This window comes from Bombina bombina, chromosome 4, assembly GCF_027579735.1.
Source record: "Bombina bombina isolate aBomBom1 chromosome 4, aBomBom1.pri, whole genome shotgun sequence".
Taxonomy (NCBI): Eukaryota; Metazoa; Chordata; class Amphibia; order Anura; family Bombinatoridae; genus Bombina; species Bombina bombina.
In genome coordinates, this window is record NC_069502.1 from 388843700 (window position 1) to 388863212 (window position 19513).

The 19513-nt window shown below is 41.8% G+C and overlaps 1 protein-coding gene across 1 annotated transcript in view; it reads right to left on the reverse strand.

Moving 5' to 3' along the window:
* Positions 1–19513, reverse strand: part of GNB4 (G protein subunit beta 4) — a gene marked incomplete in the record, with an annotated part of 752069 nt that overhangs the window by 39930 nt on the left and 692626 nt on the right. Inside the window, 1 exon segment of the mRNA XM_053710164.1 lies at positions 15528–15729. Within this exon segment, the coding sequence (XP_053566139.1) occupies positions 15528–15729 (202 nt within the window).

Genomic DNA, 19513 nt, shown 5'->3' on the forward strand with positions numbered 1-19513 from the left:
AAGAAGTTTGTCTAAAATCTTTAGTTGCCTGTAAGTAGAACTTCAGAGCACGGACCACGTCCAGATTATGCAAAAGACGTTCCTTCTTTGAAGAAGGATTAGGACATAATGATGGAACAACAATCTCTTGATTGATATTCCTGTTAGAAACAACCTTAGGTAAAAACCCAGGTTTAGTACGCAGTACTACCTTGTCTGAATGAAAGATCAGATAAGGAGAATCACAATGTAAGGCAGATAACTCAGAGACTCTTCGAGCCGAGGAAATAGCCATCAAAAACAAAACTTTCCAAGATAAAAGCTTAATATCAATGGAATGAAGGGGTTCAAACGGAACACCCTGAAGAACTTTAAGAACCAAGTTTAAGCTCCACGGAGGAGCAACAGCTTTAAACACAGGCTTAATTCTAGCCAAAGCCTGACAAAAGGCCTGGAAGTCTGGATTCTCTGCCAGACTTTTGTGTAAAAGAATAGACAGAGCTGAAATCTGTCCCTTTAGCGAACTAGCGGACAAACCTTTTTCTAAACCCTCTTGTAGAAAAGCCAATATCCTAGGAATCCTAACCTTACTCCATGAGTAACTCTTGGATTCGCACCAATATAAATATTTACGCCATATCTTATGGTAAATTTTTCTGGTCACAGGTTTCCGAGCCTGTATTAATGTATCAATAACCGAATCCGAAAACCCCCGCTTAGATAGAATCAAGCGTTCTAATTCAGGGTCCTTTCAACCATCCAAACCTAATTTCTCTGAGGCTGACTGAAATTGAAGGTCCTGCCTCAGAGGAAGAGACCATGGTGGACAGGACGACATGTCCACTAGGTCTGCATACCAGGTCCTGCGTGGCCACGCAGGCGCTATCAGAATTACCGATGCCCTCTCCTGTTTGATCCTGGCAATCAGTCGAGGTAGCAACGGAAATGGTGGAAACACATAAGCTATGTTGAAAACCCAAGGGGCTGCTAATGCATCTACCAGCACCGCTCCCGGGTCCCTGGACCTGGATCCGTAACAAGGAAGCTTCGCGTTCTGGCGAGATGCCATGAGATCCAGATCCGGTTTGTCCCAACGACGAATCAGTTGAGCAAATACCTCCGGGTGAAGTTCCCACTCTCCCGGATGAAAAGTCTGGCGACTTAGGAAATCCGCCTCCCAGTTCTCTACGCCTGGGATGTAAATCGCTGACAGGTGGCAAGAGTGAGACTCTGCCCAGCGAATTATCTTCGAGACTTCCAACATCGCTAGGGAACTCCTGGTTCCCCCTTGATGATTGATGTAAGCCACAGTCGTGATATTGTCCGACTGAAATCTGATGAACCTCAGTCTTGCTAACTGAGGCCAAGCTAGAAGAGCATTGAATATTGCTCTTAATTCTAGAATGTTTATTGGAAGGAGTTTCTCCTCCTGAGTCCACGAACCCTGAGCCTTCAGGGAATTCCAGACTGCTCCCCAGCCTAGAAGGCTGGCATCCGTTGTTACAATCGTCCAATCTGGTCTGCGAAAGGTCATTCCTTTGGACAGATGAACCGGTGACAACCACCAGAGAAGAGAACCTCTGGTCTCCTGGTCCAGATTTAGCAAAGGGGACAGATCTGAGTAATCCCCGTTCCATTGACTGAGCATGCATAGTTGCAGCGGTCTGAGATGCAGGCGCGCAAATGGCACTATGTCCATTGCCGCGACCATTAAGCCGATTACCTCCATGCACTGAGCTACTCATGGGCTTGGAATGGAATGAAGGACACGGCAAGCATTGAGAATCTTTGATAACCTGGACTCCGTCAGGTAAATCTTCATCTCTACAGAATCTATAAGAGTCCCTAGAAAAGGAACCCTTGTGAGTGGTAACAGAACTCTTTTCCACGTTCACTTTCCACCCATGCGACCTCAGAAATGCAAGAACTATCTCTGTATGAGACTTTGCATTCTGAAAACTTGACGCTTGTATCAGAATGTCATCTAGGTACGGAGCCAAAGCTATGCCTCGTGGTCTTAGTTCCGCCAGAAGTGAGCCCAGAACCTTCGTAAAAATTCTCGGGGCCGTGGCTAACCCGAAGGGAAGAGCCATAAACTGGTAATGCCTGTCTAGAAAGGCAAACCTTAGGTACCGATAATGATCTTTGTGAATCGGTATGTGAAGGTAAGCATCCTTTAAGTCCACTGTGGTCATATATTGACCCTCTTGGATCATGGGTAGGATGGTTTGAATGGTTTCCATCTTGAACGATGGTACCCTTAGGAATTTGTTTTAAGATCTTTAAGTCCAAGATTGGTCTGAAGGTTCCCTCTTTTTTGGGAACCACAAACAGATGAGTAAAATCCTTGTCCCTGTTCCGATCGCGGAACTGAGTGGATCACTCCCATGATTAAGAGGTCTTGTACACATTGTAGAAATGCCTCTCTCTTTACTAGGTTTGTTGATAACCTCGAAAGATGGAACCTCACTTGTGGAGGAGAGGTTTTGAAATCCAGAAGGTATCCCTGAGATATAATCTTCAACGTCCAGGGATCCTGCACATCTCTTGCCCAAGCCTGGGCGAAGAGAGAAAGTCTGCCCCCCACTAAATCCGTCTCCGGATAGGGGGCCCTGTCTTCATGCTATCTTAGGGGTGGAAGTAGGCTTTCTGGCCTGCTTGCCCTTGTTGCATGACTGGTTGCCTTTCCAACCCTGTCTGTAACGAGCAGTAGTTCCTTCCTGTTTTGGAGCGGAGGAAGTTGATGCTGCTCCTGCCTTGAAGTTACGAAAGGCACGAAAATTAGACTGTTTGGCCTTTGGTTTGGCCCTGTCCTGAGGAAGGGTGTGGCCCTTACCTCCCGTAATGTCAGCAATAATTTCCTTCAAGCTGGGCTCGAATAAGGTCTGCCCTTTGAAAGGAATGTTAAGTAGCTTAGACTTGGAAGTTACATCCGCTGACCAGGATTTAAGCCAGAGCGCTCTGCGCGCCTGTATGGCGAATCCGGAATTTTTAGCCGTAAGTTTGGTTAGATGTACTACGGCATCTGAAACAAACGCATTAGCTTGCTTAAGGGTTCTAACTTTGCTCAAAGCCTCATCCAATGGTTCTGTGCGAATCGCCTCTTCCAGAGACTCAAACCAGAATGCCGCTGCAGCCGTGACAGGCGCAATGCATGCAAGAGGCTGCAAAATAAAACCCTGTTGAACAAACATTTTCTTAAGATAACCCTCTAATTTTTTATCCATTGGATCTGAGAAAGCACAGCTATTCTCCACCGGGATAGTGGTACGCTTGGCTAAAGTAGAAACTGCTCCCTCCACCTTAGGGACCGTCTGCCATAAGTCTTGTGTGGTGGCGTCTATAGGAAACATTTTTCTGAATATCGGGGGAGGGGAAAAAGGCACACCGGGTCTATCCCACTCCTTACTAATAATTTCTGTAAGTCTTTTTGGTATAGGAAAGACGTCAGTACACACCGGTACCGCATAGTATCTATCCAACCTACACAATTTCTCTGGGATTGCCACCGTGTCGCAATCATTCAGAGCCGCTAATACCTCCCCTAGTAACACACGGAGGTTCTCAAGCTTAAATTTAAAATTTGAAATTTCTGAATCCGGTCTCCCCGGATCAGAACCGTCACCAACAGAATGAAGCTCACCGTCCTCATGTTCTGCAAATTGTGACGCAGTATCAGACATGGCTCTCGTGTCATCAGCGCGCTCTGTCCTTAACCCAGAGCTATCGCGCTTGCCCCTTAATTCGGGCATATTATATAATACTTCTTTCATAACATTAGCCATATCATGTAAAGTGATTTGTAAGGGCCTAGATGTACTTGGCGTCTCAATCCTACGCATCTCCCGAGCGGGAGACGCAGGTACTGACACGTGAGGAGAGTTAGGCGGCATAACTTCCCCCTCGTTGTCTGGTGATAGTTTCTCAATCGGTACAGATTGACTTTTATTCAAAGCAATATCAACACAATTGGTACACATCGTTCTATTGGGCTCCACATTGGCTTTTGAACATGATGAACAAACAGTTTCCTCTGAATCAGACATGTTTAAACAGACGTAGCAATGAAACTAGCAAGCTTGGAAATCACTTTCAATAAGTTTACAAGCAATATAAAAAATGCTGCAGCGCTTCAAAAATACAGATATAATTAAACAATTCTTAACAAGAAGTGTAATATTAGCAGAGGATTGCACCCATTAGCAAAAGGATGATTAACCCCTCAATACCCAAAACGGATAAAACGGATATCAATTAAGATTTAACGCTTTTAATCACAGTCAAGCACACTGTCACAGATCTGCTGAGACTGATTACCTCCCTCAAAAATGAATTTTGCAGACCCCTGAGCTCTCTAGAGACGTCCTGGATCAAGGAGGAAGAAGCAGGAAGACTGTGCTAGAATTATAACTGCGCAACAAGGCGCTAAAACAAGGTCCCTCCCACTCCTATCACAACAGTGGGAGCCCTGATATAACGGTTTCCATGCAGAAAATATATGTCAGCCATGTGGAAAAAAATCATGCCCAAAGAGATTTATCACCAAAGTACCTCACAAAAACGAATAACATGCCAGTAAACGTTTTATTAAAAAATAACATTTTCCAATGTCATGCAAAGTTATCACTAAGCCTGCTACCAGTCGCTACCACTGCAGATAAGGCTTAAGTATTATTTCAGTTTTAACAGTATTTTCTCAGTCAAATTCTAGTCCCTAGAAAATAACTTGACTGCGCATACATTTATCAGCCTGATACCAGTTGCCACTACTGCATTTAAGGCTGTACTTACATCATACGGTAACAGCAGTATTTTCTTAGTCAATTCCATTCCCAGAAAATAATGTACTGCACATACCTCATTTGCGGAGGACCCCGCATGCTATTCCCAGTTTCTGAAGTTACCCCACTCCTCAGAATGTCGAGAACAGCCAGTGGATCTTAGTTACGCCTGCTAAGATCATAGAAAAAAAACGCAGGCAGTTTCTTCTTCCAAATACTGCCTGAGATAGAAAAACAGCACACTCCGGTGCCATTTAAAATAACAAACTTTTGATTGAAGAATAATTAAGTAAAAACTCCAGCTCCTCTCACGACCTCCTTCTTTGTTGAGGGTTGCAAGAGAATGACTGGATATGACATGTGAGGGGAGGAGCTATATAGCAGCTCTGCTTGGGTGATCCTCTTGCAACTTCCTGTTGGGAAGGAGAATATATCCCATAAGTAATGGATGACCCGTGGACTGAACACACTTAACAAGAGAAAACTATTTCTTTAAAAGACCCTCAAATTTTTTATCCATAGGATCTTTGAAAGCACAACTGTCCTCAATAGGTATAGTTGTACGCTTAGCCAGGGTAGAAATAGCTCCCTCCACCTTAGGGACCGTCTGCCAAGAATCCCGAATGATGTCAGATATGGGAACATTTTTCTTAAAAGTAGGAGGGGGAGAGAACGGAATGCCCGGTCTATCCCATTCCTTAGTAACAATGTCCGAAATCCTCTTAGGGACTGGAAAAACATTAGTGTAAGTAGGGACCTCTAGATATTTATCCATTTTACACAATTTCTCTGGTGGTATTACAATAGGGTCACAATCATCCAGTCTCTAAAACCTCTCAGAGTAACAGAAGGAGGTGTTCAAGCTTAAATTTAAAGGCTGTCACGTCCGAGTATGTTTGAGGGAACATATTTCCTGAATCTGAAAGCTCTCCCCTCAGACAGCAATTCCCCTACCCCCAAATCAGAACACTGTGAGGGTACATCGGAGTTGGCCAATAAAGCATCAGAGGGCTCAGCATTTACTCTAATACCTGAACTACTGCTCTTACCCTGTAAACCTGGTAGTTTAGATAATACCTCTGTAAGGGTAGTAGACATAACTGTAGCCATATCTTGTAGGGTAAAATAATTAGACGCACTAGAAGTACTTGGCGTTGCTTGAGTGGGCGTTAAAGGTTGTGACACTTGGGGAGAATTGGATGGCATAACCTGATTCTCTTCAGACTGAGAATCATCCTTAGACATACTTTTATCAGCTAAAATATGTTCTTTGCAATGTAAGGCCCTTTCAGTACATAAGGGACACATTTTAAATAGGGGTTCCACAATGGCTTCTAAACACATAGAGCATGGACTTTCCTCAATGTCAGACATGTTGAAACAGGCTAGTAATGACCACAAAAAGTCTTGAAAAAACCTTAATTTAGTGAAAAACGGTACTGCGCTTTTAAGAGTAAAAAAGCGTACAATTTTTCCAAAACTGCTTTAAAATGTTATAATTATCACAATTTTATCATATATGTGTCTTATCATGCCGTGTATCAGAATGTCGTCTAGGTACGGAGCCACCGCTATGCCTCGTGGTCTTAGTACCGCCAGAAGTGAGCCCAGAACCTTCGTAAAAATTCTCGGGGCCGTGGCTAACCCGAAGGGAAGAGCCACAAACTGGTAATGCCTGTCTAGAAAGGCAAACCTTAGGTACCGATAATGATCTTTGTGAATCGGTATATGAAGGTAAGCATCCTTTAAGTCCACTGTGGTCATATATTGACCCTCTTGGATCATGGGTAGGATGGTTCGAATGGTTTCCATCTTGAACGATGGTACCCTTAGGAATTTGTTTAAGATCTTTAAGTCCAAGATTGGTCTGAAGGTTCCCTCTTTTTTGGGAACCACAAATAGATTTGAGTAAAATCCTTGTCCCTGTTCCGATCGCGGAACTGAGTGGATCACCCCCATGATTAAGAGGTCTTGTACACATTGTAGAAATGCCTCTCTCTTTACTAGGTTTGTCGATAAGCTCGAAAGATGGAACCTCCCTTGTGGAGGAGAGGATTTGAAATCCAGAAGGTATCCCTGAGAGATAATCTTTAACGTCCAGGGATCCTGCACATCTCTTGCCCAAGCCTGGGCAAAGAGAGAAAGTCTGCTCCCCACTAAATCCGTCTCTGGATAGGGGGCCCCGACTTCATGCTGTCTTAGGGGCGGGAGTAGGCTTTCTGGCCTGCTTGCCCTTGTTCCATGACTGGTTGCCTTTCCAACCTTGTCTGTAACGAGAAGTAGTTCCTTCCTGTTTTGGAGCGGAGGAAGTCGATGCTGCTCCTGCCTTGAAGTTATGAAAGGCACGAAAATTAGACTGTTTGGCCTTTGGTTTGGCCCTGTCCTGAGGAAGGGCGTGGCCCTTACCTCCCGTAATGTCAGCAATAATTTCCTTCAAGCCGGGCCCGAATAAGGTCTGCCCTTTGAAAGGAATGTTAAGCAGTTTAGACTTGGAACTTACATCCGCTGACCAGGATTTAAGCCAGAGCGCTCTGCGCGCCTGAATGGCGAATCCGGAATTTTTAGCCGTAAGTTTGGTTAGATGTACTACGGCATCTGAAACAAACGCATTAGCTTGCTTAAGGGTTCTAACTCATCCAACGGCTCTGTGCGAATCGCCTCTTCCAGAGACTCAAACCAGAATGCCGCTGCAGCCGTGACAGGCGCAATGCATGCAAGAGGCTGCAATATAAAACCCTGTTGAACAAACATTTTCTTAAGATAACCCTCTAATTTTTTATCCATTGGATCTGAGAAAGCACAGCTATCCTCCACCGGGATAGTGGTACGCTTGGCTAACGTAGAAACTGCTCCCTCCACCTTAGGGACCGTCTGCCATAAGTCTCGTGTGGTGGCGTCTATAGGGAACATTTTTCTAAATATCGGGGGAGGGGAAAAAGGCACACCGGGTCTATCCCACTCCTTACTGATAATTTCTGTAAGTCTTTTTGGTATAGGAAAAACGTCAGTACACACCGGTACCGCATAGTATCTATCCAACCTACACAATTTCTCTGGAATTGCCACCGTGTCGCAATCATTCAGAGCCGCTAATACCTCCCCTAGTAACACACGGAGGTTCTCAAGCTTAAATTTAAAATTTTAAATTTCTGAATCCGGTCTCCCCGAATAAGAACCGTCACCGACAGAATGAAGCTCACCGTCCTCATGTTCTGCAAGTTGTGACGCAGTATCAGACATGGCTCTCGTGTCATCAGCGCGCTCTGTCCTTAACCCAGAGCTATCGCGTTTACCCCTTAATTCGGGCATATTATATAATACTTCTTTCATAAAATTAGCCATATCATGTAAAGTGATTTGTAAGGGCCTAGATGTACTAGGTGTCTCAATCCTACGCATCTCCCGAGCGGGAGACGCAGGTACTGACACGTGAGGAGAGTTAGGCGGCATAACTTCCCCCTCGTTGTCTGGTGATAGCTTCTTTATCGGTACAGATTGACTTTTATTCAAAGCAATATCAATACAATTGGTACACATCGTTCTATTGGGCTCCACATTGGCTTTTGAACATGATGAACAAACAGTTTCCTCTGAATCAGACATGTTAAAACAGACTTAGCAATGAAACTAACAAGCTTGGAAATCACTTTCAATAAGTTTTACAAGCAATATAAAAAACGCTGCAGCGCTTCAAAAATACAGATATAAGTAAACAATTCTTAACAAGCAGAGGATTGCACCCATTAGCAAAAGGATGATTAACCCCTCGATACCCAAAACGGATAAAACAGATATCAATTAAGATTTAACGCTTTTAATCACAGTCAGCACACTGTCACAGATCTGCTGTGACTTATTACCTCCCTCACAAATGAAATTTGCAGACCCCTGAGCTCTCTAGAGACGTCCTGGATCAAGGAGGAAGAAGCAGAAAGACTGTGCAATAATTTTAACTGCGCAATAAGGCGCTAAAACAAGGGTCCTCCCATTCCAATCACAACAGTGGGAGCCCTGATATAACGGATTCCATGCAAAAAAATATGTTAGCCATGTGGAAAAAATCATGCCCAAAGCGATTTATCACCAAGTACCTCACAAAAAAACGAATAACATGCCAGTAAACGTTTTATTAAAAAACAACATTTTTCAATGTCATGCAAAGCTATCACTAAGCCTGCTACCAGTCGCTACCACTGCAGAGAAGGCTTAAGTATTATTTCAGTGTTAACAGTATTTTCTCAGTCAAATTCTAGTCCCTAGAATATAACTCGACTGCGCATACATTTATCAGCCTGGTACCAGTTGCTACTACTGCATTTAAGGCTGTATTTACATCATACGGTAACAGCAGTATTTTCTTAGTCAATTCCATTTCCAGAAAATAAAGTACCGCACATACCTCATTTGCGGAGGACCCCGCATGCTATTCCCAGTCTGAAGTTACCCCACTCCTCAGAATGTCGAGAACAGCCAGTGGATCTTAGTTACGCCTGCTAAGATCACAGATAAAAAACGCAGGCAGTTTCTTCTTCCAAATACTGCCTGAGATAGAAAAACAGCACACTCCGGTGCCATTTAAAATAACAAACTTTTGATTGAAGAATAGTTAACAGTTAAGTAAAAACTCCAGCTCCTCTCGCGACCTCCTTCTTTGTTGAGGGTTGCAAGAGAATGACTGGATATGACATGTGAGGGGAGGAGCTATATAGCAGCTCTGCTTGGGTGATCCTCTTGCAACTTCCTGTTGGGAAGGAGAATATATCGCATAAGTAATGGATGACCCGTGGACTGAACACACTTAACAAGAGAAAATAGCACTCACCGGTACCATTTAAAATAAAAAAGTCTTGCTTGAAGAAAATAAAAACTATCATTTTAACACCTCTTTCACTTTACCTCTTCCTATTACTAGTATAGGCAAAGAGAATGACTGGGGGTGGAGTCAAGGGAGGAGCTATATAGACAGCTCTGCTGTGGTGCTCTTTGCCACTTCCTGTTAGCAGGAGGATAATATCCCACAAGTAAAGGATGAATCCGTGGACTCGTCGTATCTAGTAGAAGAAATGTAAGCCAGAAGAAACAACAAAGGAGCTACTAGAGCACTCACAAACTCCACCTGAGGATCTCTGGACCTCACAAAGTATCTGGGTAGCTTGTTGTTCAAATGAGAAGCCATCAGATCTACTTCTGGAAGATCCCACAGGTCTACAATCTGACTGAAGACTTCCAGATGGAGACCATTCCCCTGGATGAAGGGAATTGCTCTCGGCCCAAGTCAAAATTCAGCAAACCTCATTCTGTCAGTTCCTTCTGTAGCTCCTTGTATGGAAGTTTTAGGTCTGATGATAGCTGCTTTAGATGATATTCCTTTTGCTCGTGTTCACACGAGGTCCCTGATGCTTTGTATGTTCCGTTAGTGGTGCAGGAATTACACTCAGTTGACGCAAAAGATTCTTTTGGATGAGAAAACCAGAAAATCCCTTTCCTGGTGGATCAATCATGCATCCATTATTCTGGGGGCATCCTTTGTCCGCCCAAATTGGACAGTGATCTCGACAGATGCAAGTCTTTCAGGTTGGGGTGCAGTCTGGGGGTCCCACTGAGCACATGGAGTTTGGTTAATTCAGGAGGCGACTGCCTATAAAGAGAGGTCTATCTGTGTTTTATATAAACTAATGTAGGAGAGAGGATGTTTAGAATTACATATTTTTATTATGCTTTTATATAAAGAGTGTACTAGTGGTGAAGACCCTTTAAGAATGATATCAATATTATGTAAACAGAAAGTATCAATTATTATTAGTTTATTAACCATCCTTTTTTTTTTTTTTTTTAAAGAAAGGGAATTTAGCACTCTTTTAAATCATCATTTATTTAAAAAAGATTTTTTTAATTTATATTCTTTCCAAACACAAATTGTCTAGAAAAATAGTACAGGAACATACGAAAGGCAAATCAAATTCTGAAAATGACATACTTAATTCAAGCAGATCCATAAAAAAAAATCATAAATATAGCCCAGGTATTGCATATGAGAGAAAATTCTAAAAGTCAATTCGCTCATGTAAGTCAAACAACCGCAGTAAATAAACTGCTCTCCAGGTCTAACATAGTTTGGCTTATATACTCAAGTGCTATAATATTTGGTTCTGCTGTAACAGGTGCAGTAACCGCACTACCAAGCTGCTATCCAGGTCTCACCTGTGCTTACAGTTAGATCTGTCACTTCATGAGGCCACCATAGATAGTTTCCACAAATGCAATACACATCACTCGTACCTCAAAAACTCCTGTGTTAGTTGAGCCTAATTTTCAAACATTACCTCGCCGGGATAAGTTCCAACCGGTCTCAGGCAGTTACCGTTCTGACAATCTCAGCGGATCTGCCTTCCTCTGTAGGTCACATGGGGCGGTTCAGCCAATTATGTCAGAGTTTCTGGCCAAAAACATAAATTATGCTTACCTGATAATTTTCTTTTCTTCTGATGGGGAGAGTCCACAGCTACATTTATTACTTTTGGGAATGCAGAACCTAGCCACCAGGAGAAGGCAAAGACACCCCAGCCAAAGGCTCAAATACCTCCCCCCCACTCCCCTCATCCCCCAGTCATTCTTTACCTTTCATCACAGGAGGTTGGCAGAGAAGTGTCAGAAGATTCGGAGTAGTCTCTTATGGAGTACTCTTCAAAATGGGACTGGAGTTTTAAGTAGCCCTGCCAGCCTCTCAGTGAGAGCATGGGTGAATGTTAGAGTCCGGAGATGGGGGAAGAGTCTTTCTGCGAACCCATCCCAACTCAGATTAACAGCTCCATTAGCAATCAGCGATGAATAGTTTCGCTGCCTGCTTTTCTTCTCTCAAGTCAGGAGCGATGCCACTACCCTGTCAAACTTGAAGGGCTGTGTTCGTGTTACATGACGTTTATTCTGGTAAGATCGTTTCATTTATATATTTATTTGATAACGTAAGAAGACATGGTCACAGTGTGGCTCCTTTATCTTTATAGAATCTAGGGTAATACCCTCTGAAGAGGGTTATTGAACAGGGGGGATTTTATGGTGCATAATATTGTTTATTGTGTTCTGCTGCATTTGTGTGAGATGAGGCTTTGTCAGTGTAGAACAGTCAGTTCACTTAGCGAGAGATTGAGGCGGGCTTTTTTGGCGGGTTTCTCTCTCGAGTGCAGGGGCGGGTCCTGCATATCACTCCATGTGACCGGGTGTGGCCTCTAACTTCCTCTCTTTCTCGAAATGCGTTCAGAGGAGACTAAAGTTGTTTCTTGTAGTCCGGGTCATAGGAGGTGGATTAATCCCCCCTGGCCATTGGGATATAAAGCTGCCATTTAACTTTTTATCAAGTATGCAATAAAGGCACATGCTATGGAGGACTCTGATATGTTGGAGGATACTCCCTCTTTATCTAAACCTAGTAACTGTGTATATTTGTGAGGAAGGTCCAGTTGAACCACCTGTTTAACTCTGTTAAACATGCTTTGACAATATTGCTATAGCTAAAAATAATAAAATATCTAGTAGGACTGAGCCGTCCACCTCTGACGATTCATAGCCCGGCGAGGTGCGTTCCTTGCAATCATCTCCGATTACACAAGCAGTTCCCCAGGGCACTACTAATCCTCCCGCCAAAGGTTTAAATACCTCCCCCACTTCCCTTATCCCACAGTCATTCAGCCAAGGAAACGAGGAACAGTAGGAGAAATATCAGGTGAAAAAAAAGGCGCCAGAAGAATAAAAAACTAAAACACGGCCGCCCCACATAAAAACATGAGCGGGGAGCTGTGGACTGTGGTCAGAAGAAAAACCTAAATTATGCTTACCTAATAATTTTCTTTTCTTCTGACGGAGAGAGTCCACAGCTGCATTCATTACTTTTTGGAATTCAATACCTGGCCACCAGGAGGAGGCAAAGACACCCCATCCAAAAGCTTAAATATCTCTCCCACTTCCCCCATCCCCCAGTCATTCTGCCAAGGGACAAGGAACATAAGATGAAACATAGCGTGAAAAGGTGCCAGTAGAACAAAAATAACAGAAGCCCCCCAGAAAATTACAGGCAGGGAGCTGTGGACTCTTTCCGTCTGAAGAAAAGAAAATTATCAGGTAAGCATAATTTAAGTTATTCTTCATAAACAGAAAGAGTCCACAGCTGCATTCATTACTTTTGGGAAATACCCAAGCTATAGAGGACACTGAATGCTAAAAAAGGAGGGTAAAAAAGGCGGCCTATTCTGAGGGCACCAGGACTAAAAAACCCTACACCACAAAACCCAGTTTCGTCCGAAGACAAGAAAAAAAAAAACTTTGAAAAAAAGGCCCAAGGACACTGACCAACAGATAGTCCAGAAGCCTTGCTAGAGACCGCAGGAACTAGACTCGACTGAGCCAAAAAGCCTCCAAGAGAGACACCGTCAACCGGTAGTCAGTCTCCTAATAACACACCCCTTACTAAAGAAAGGGATCAATAACCATATTCCCCAAAAAGGGGAAAGGACACGGAGCAGACATCTGATAAAGGATTCCAAAGAACCACAATTAGAGTACAAATGAAGAGCATAAAGAGGGCCCAAATGAGCCCCAAGGTAAAAAAACAAACAAACAAACAGAGAAAGCAGGGCCAAGCCAACAGAAACCCAACCGATCTTGCAGAACAAAGGAGGCAACGCCCAAAACCCAGTTTGCACAGAATCCCCGGGATCAAGACCCAGAGACTGAAACAGAGAAGAGAATGCTCTAAACAAAGTGCATCCGCACCCTACAAGGTATCTGAAGACGAAGGATCCCAGAAACCGTAAAGACAGCTCAGGATATGTAAATATTCCGAAACTGTAACATGCAGGCAATGAGAAAATCAAAATGTAGTCAATTATTTAAAAATAGCAATAAAGGTAGGGTAACTAAAGCAGCTATTAAAATCTTATCCCCTCACCAGAGGCTTAAGCAAACTTCAGGAGCGTTAAATATCCATTCAGTATCGGATGAGCGCTAACCCAATGACAGTCCAAATATACAGATCCGCACGCAAGACTAAGCGTGTGGAAAAATAAACACTAATAAAAAATCTATGCGTAAACGTCAAATAGTACACCCACTGGTTTGTGCACAACAAGCGTAGAGATTAAAAAAGCCAAAAAAACAACACGCGCTAATTAAAAGAGCAAAACAAATGCCAACATGTGCATAAGCCGACACCCGCTAACCAAGAAAGAGTGCACAAAAACCTGCAGAGTGAAAAAAAAAAAACACAAACGCGTGCGCAAACAAGCCAGCACGTGAACAAACTGATGCACACAAACAAGTAGATGCACTCTAACAAATAATAAGCGAGAAAGAATGAGCAATCATTAATACTTAACTGTTCTTAACATACCTCAAGGCCAATAATAGGGTGAAATAAGGTACTTCTATGCCCAAACCTAAAATGCCTGACATAATGGTACCCAAGGATCTGATATACCCATAAGTCAGTAATAGACTACAGGTTAAGCAAGTGCCCCAACAACAAACCCAACACTTACCTGAAAGGCACCCATACTACTGGTCTTGCCATAGGCAGCAGGAACTACTTCCAGTAGATAGCCAATCCAGTGCTGAACACGTGACAGCAGAGGATCTAAATTTATAGAGTATAACGTTAAACCAAAAGGGGAGGTTAGAAACAAATCCCTGCAACAAGCCTGCGACTAACTCCCATAGGATGTTGTTTGTGCCACTACCCATACTCCAAAGACATCCCTGTGTCCAAACAGCAGCTCTCGGAGGGGAAAACTGTGCTTCAAATCGGTCTGAGCACCCTTCACCTGGAGCATCTTCCTTCTTCACCTTCCTCCTGCAAAGGCAAAGATAAGACTAGTTTTCAGTTAGGTGGGTTTTAAGGGCTCTTTGGAGTTTTGGGATCTTAGCTTCCTGCTAGTGGCTAGGAGTATAATTCCCAGGAGTAATGGCTCATGGACTCTCGATAACTTTGAAGGAAAACATTTTTTAAACCTGTGTGTTTTTTATTATAATTTCTTTAAATCTATTGTGAGGTGAGCTTAGGGTAGGAGTAGGGAGACCGTGCTATATTTTTAAATATTGCAGGCATTTATGACAAAATGTATTGGTGTCAGAGGGTGAAGAGCAGTTCCAGAAAGTCTTTCAGTGGTCTGAGGACACCACTACTCCTACTATTTCTGTCATATGTCCCCACTCCAGCTCTTTAAGTGTGGGAACTATGCAGTTGTTAATAAAATATCATGTGCATAGAAGCTATCCACTCTGTGAATTGTAGATTCCCAGTAGTTCAAAGTGCATCTACCATTAGGCTGCCTGCTACAAACACTATCAGTAGTTTCGTTCACTGCCGAATGCAGAAGAAGGTGGCCGCTCACTGCATGCGGTTCTATTAAGAGCCGGATTCATTCTTGTGAAAGTGCAACACACTAAGATATGTGCAAATTCAGATGGTAGTGTGTTGCACTATCACAAGAAGAAAACTGGCTCTGAAAAGAGCCGAATGTTGCAAGTAACTGCCTTCTTCTACATTCGGCAGTGAGCGCAACTGGCAAATGCACGTCTAGTACACATGCATATTTTCTCAGTCATCCATTATCCCTCTAAGTTCAAGTCTCCATCACCTGTAAAGTAGCTGCAAGTCATAAGCCTATGTTACTCTGGTGGATAAAACCCCAGTAAATACGTGCATTAGAAACAATGCACATTCCCAGGTCTTTGTGGAAGTTCTCTGCCATAGTTTCTAATTTGCATGTTACTTACACAGACTGCGTTGATATCAGAGACATGTCCAGTGAAGGATTGTCTGCACATCCCATCTCTGATGTCCCACAGTTTGGAGGAAGCATCACAAGCACCAGAAACAAACGTTCTCATATCAGGACTCAAAGACAGACTCATCACATCTCCAGTGTGTCCAGTGAAGGTTGTGGTCTGCTGTCCAGTTTCTATATCCCACAGAGCACTGCAAAATTAAAATGCCAATTAAAAAAATGGAATTGCATTCTCACTTTTGTTTATTTTTCAAGTGTAACAATTGGCTTATTTTAAGGTACATTGTACTATTATTATTATTGGTTATTTGTAGAGAGCAAACAGATTCCGCAGCACGAATACTATAAAATGTCTCCCTTTAAATGAGCTCCCAATGATCCATTTTACCTGCTGGAGTGTATTTAAGGGGATATGAAACTGTCTATTTAAGCCCTAAGATATAGCTTATTCATAATATAAATCATTGCAATAAGTATTACTCATCATTTTAAACTAATATTACCTTTTATTTCTAAACTTCATTTGTGCAGTGCCCATTACTTTCCGTCAAAGCCCTATAAGGAGGCTATGGTATCTACACAAAGGTTTATCTAGCTTGATGTCATAAGACTTATAGAACAACATGAGCTGGTTTACTATTAAGTGAGTAGTCTAGATAAACAGGGAGTCAGATTTTCCCATACTCAGAACAGGCAGAATGCAACCTAAGTGGCCAACATGTCAGCTCTCTTATCACCCTGAGGGCAGTGGCTACATTGAGAATTTCTAGGTGCTCATTTTGCAAGGAATCGTGTTGTGTGCCGTTTTATACCTAATCTGTTTCTTTTTATGTTTCTTTTGATTTAACATTTATGTATACCACTGTTTAATATTCATTTAATTGATTACAAATAGCCCATTAACCTTTATTTTGTCATTTGAAATAGCCCATGTTCCTGCTAAAATCACCACCTATACTAAAAATATGTATACTTTTGTATTCTATAAAGAAAAGATATGTAAAACAAGAATCAACAGCAGCCAACTAGAGTATGGGAAAGACAGGTACTAAAATCTTAATTTTCAAATGCTCTCTCTAACATCACCTCTGGTTAAGCGACAAAAAGAGTCACAAAACACCTAAAAGATGCATGTATTCGTACATTGACACTCATTAACACAGTCTAATATAAACTTTTATTTAAAAATACTGCACAATTAAGTTAAAGGGGCTCAAAGTTACAAGATGTCAGGTGTTAGACACCCTGACATTTATTCATATTGGTATGTCTATAAATATGGATGTATATAAATGTATACATATACATATGTGTAAATATGCATTTCAAAACATATAAACACAATCTATGTAAGAACTTACCTGATAAATTCATTTCTTTCATAGTGGCAAGAGTCCATGATCTAGTGACATATAGCATATTCATTCCTACCAGGAGAGGGCAAAGTTTCCAAAACCTCAAAATGCCTATAAAAACCCCTCCCACCTCACTCATACCTTAGTTCCGCGACTCCAGGCTACCGCAGATCCCCTTACGTCATTTGCGTATCCTATCTTTTTAATGGGATTTGCCTAATGCTGGTATTTGGAGTCTTGAAAGAAGTGAGCGGTAGAGCCTCTACCGACAAGACTCATACCGCCAAAAAAAGTCAGTAGTTAAGAGCTTTATGGGCTAACACCGGAACATAAAGCTCTTAACTACTGTGCTACAAAGTACACTAACACCCATAAACTACCTATGTACCCCTAAACCGAGCCCCCCCCCACATCGCAAACCCTCTAATAACATTTTTAACCCCTAATCTGCCGACCGGACACCGCCGCCGCCTACATTATAGCTATGAACCCCTAATCTGCTGCCCCTAACATCGCTGACACCTATATTATATTTATTAACCCCTAATCTGCCCCCCCAATGTCGCAGCTACCTAACTACACTTATTAACCCCTAATCTGCCGACCGGACCTCGCCGCCACTATAATAAATGTATTAACCCCTAAACCGCCACACTCCCGCCTCGCAAACACTATAATAAATTGTATTAACCCCTAATCTGCCCTCCCTAACATCGCCGCCACCTATCTACAATTAACCCCTAATCTCCCGCCCGCAATGTCGCCGCTACTATAATAAAGTTATTAACCCCTAAACCTAACTTTAACCCTAACACCCCCCTAGCTTAAATATAATTTTAATTAAACGAAATAAATTTACTATTATTAAATAAATTATTCACATTTAAAACTGAATACTTACCTAGAAAATAAACACTAATATAGCTACAATATAACTAATAGTTACATTGTAGCTATTTTAGGATTTATATTTATTTTACAGGCAACTTTGTATTTATTTTAACTAGGTACAATAGCTATTAAATAGTTAATAGCTATTTAATAGCTACCTAGTTAAAATAAGTACAAAATTACCTGTAAAATAAATCCTAACCTAAGTTACAAATACACTTAACACTACACTATCATTAAATCATTTAAAAACAATAAACTTTTGATTGAAGAAAAAACGAACTATATTACACCACTTTCATCTTACTACCTCCAGCTATGTTGAGAGCTTGCAAGAGAATGACTGGATATGGCAGTTAGGGGAGGAGCTATATAGCAGCTCTGCTGTGGGTGATCCTCTTGCAACTTCCTGTTGGGAAGGAGAATATCCCACAAGTAATGGATGATCCGTGGACTGGATACACCTTACAAGAGAAAGACAGAATAGTCCTTATAGTCACCATCTTGAAAGTTGGGACTGGAATTGGTCTGAACGGACCTTCTTTCTTTGGGACAATGAATAGATTTGAATAAAAATCCAAACCCCCTTTCTGCAGAGGAACTAGAACAATCACCACTGAAAGCTCCCGGTCTGAAACACATTTGCGAAAAAGCCTGAGCCTTCACAGGGTTTGTTGGAACATGAGTAAGAAAGAATCTTCCTATGGGAGGTCTCATTCTGAAGCCTATTTGATACCCCTGAGAAACAATATTCTGAATCCACTGGTTTTGAACAGAGACTGTCCAAATGTGTTGAAATAATTTCAATCTGCCCCCCACCAGTTGAACTGTATTGAGGGCCGCACCTTCATGCAGTTTTAGGGGCTGGATTAGGTTTTTTGAAAGCCTTGGATTTATTCCTATTCAGAGATGGTCTCCAATTAAAGCCAGAGGCCTTAGGGGAAGGAGAGGTTTTTTGTTCTCTATTCTGACAAAAGGAACAAAAACGTTTGTGAGCAATGTTCCCTCTAATTTTTTTTCATTGTGGGCAATAATTTTTTTTTTGTGTGCAGGCTCGGTACCGCTTGTGTGCAACACTAATATATTAATAAATATATATACATACATTCAAACAGTGTACGTGTGTATATGTGTGTGTGAATGTTTGTGTGCGTGTATGTGTGTGTGTGCGTGTATATATATATATATATATATCAATTCAAAAATTGTGGAAGAAAAACAAAAAAAACAGAACCTATCTTTATACAAAGACACAGGAATTTTTACTCTGATAAAATTATGTATGTGTACACCGAATGACTCAGGGTCAGCTGAAATCAGACGTGGTGCAGACCCCTCAAAAAATTATTTAATCCAGTACTTTATAGATAAGAGAAAATGGCAGAGCTATATGAGATACCATAGCTAAAGTAGGGGATTTCAGCACTCAATTTTATAACCCATTTAATCCAATTTCTTAGATATGTAAGACTGCAGAACAGCATAAAATCCAAAAAATGAACTGCACATGCACAGACTAAACACATGCAAACAGTTTATTGCAAAAAATTGCTACCACAAAATAAACAGCTAGAAATTACTTATTATCTCTAGAATACACCACTGCAGTGGATTGTAAATAAAGCATATCAAACATATTGATAAGTCATCACAGATGTATAAAAACATATGCAGCAAGCAAAGGTTGGAAACACACAATTTATAAATTTCCAACTGACAATTGTACTTG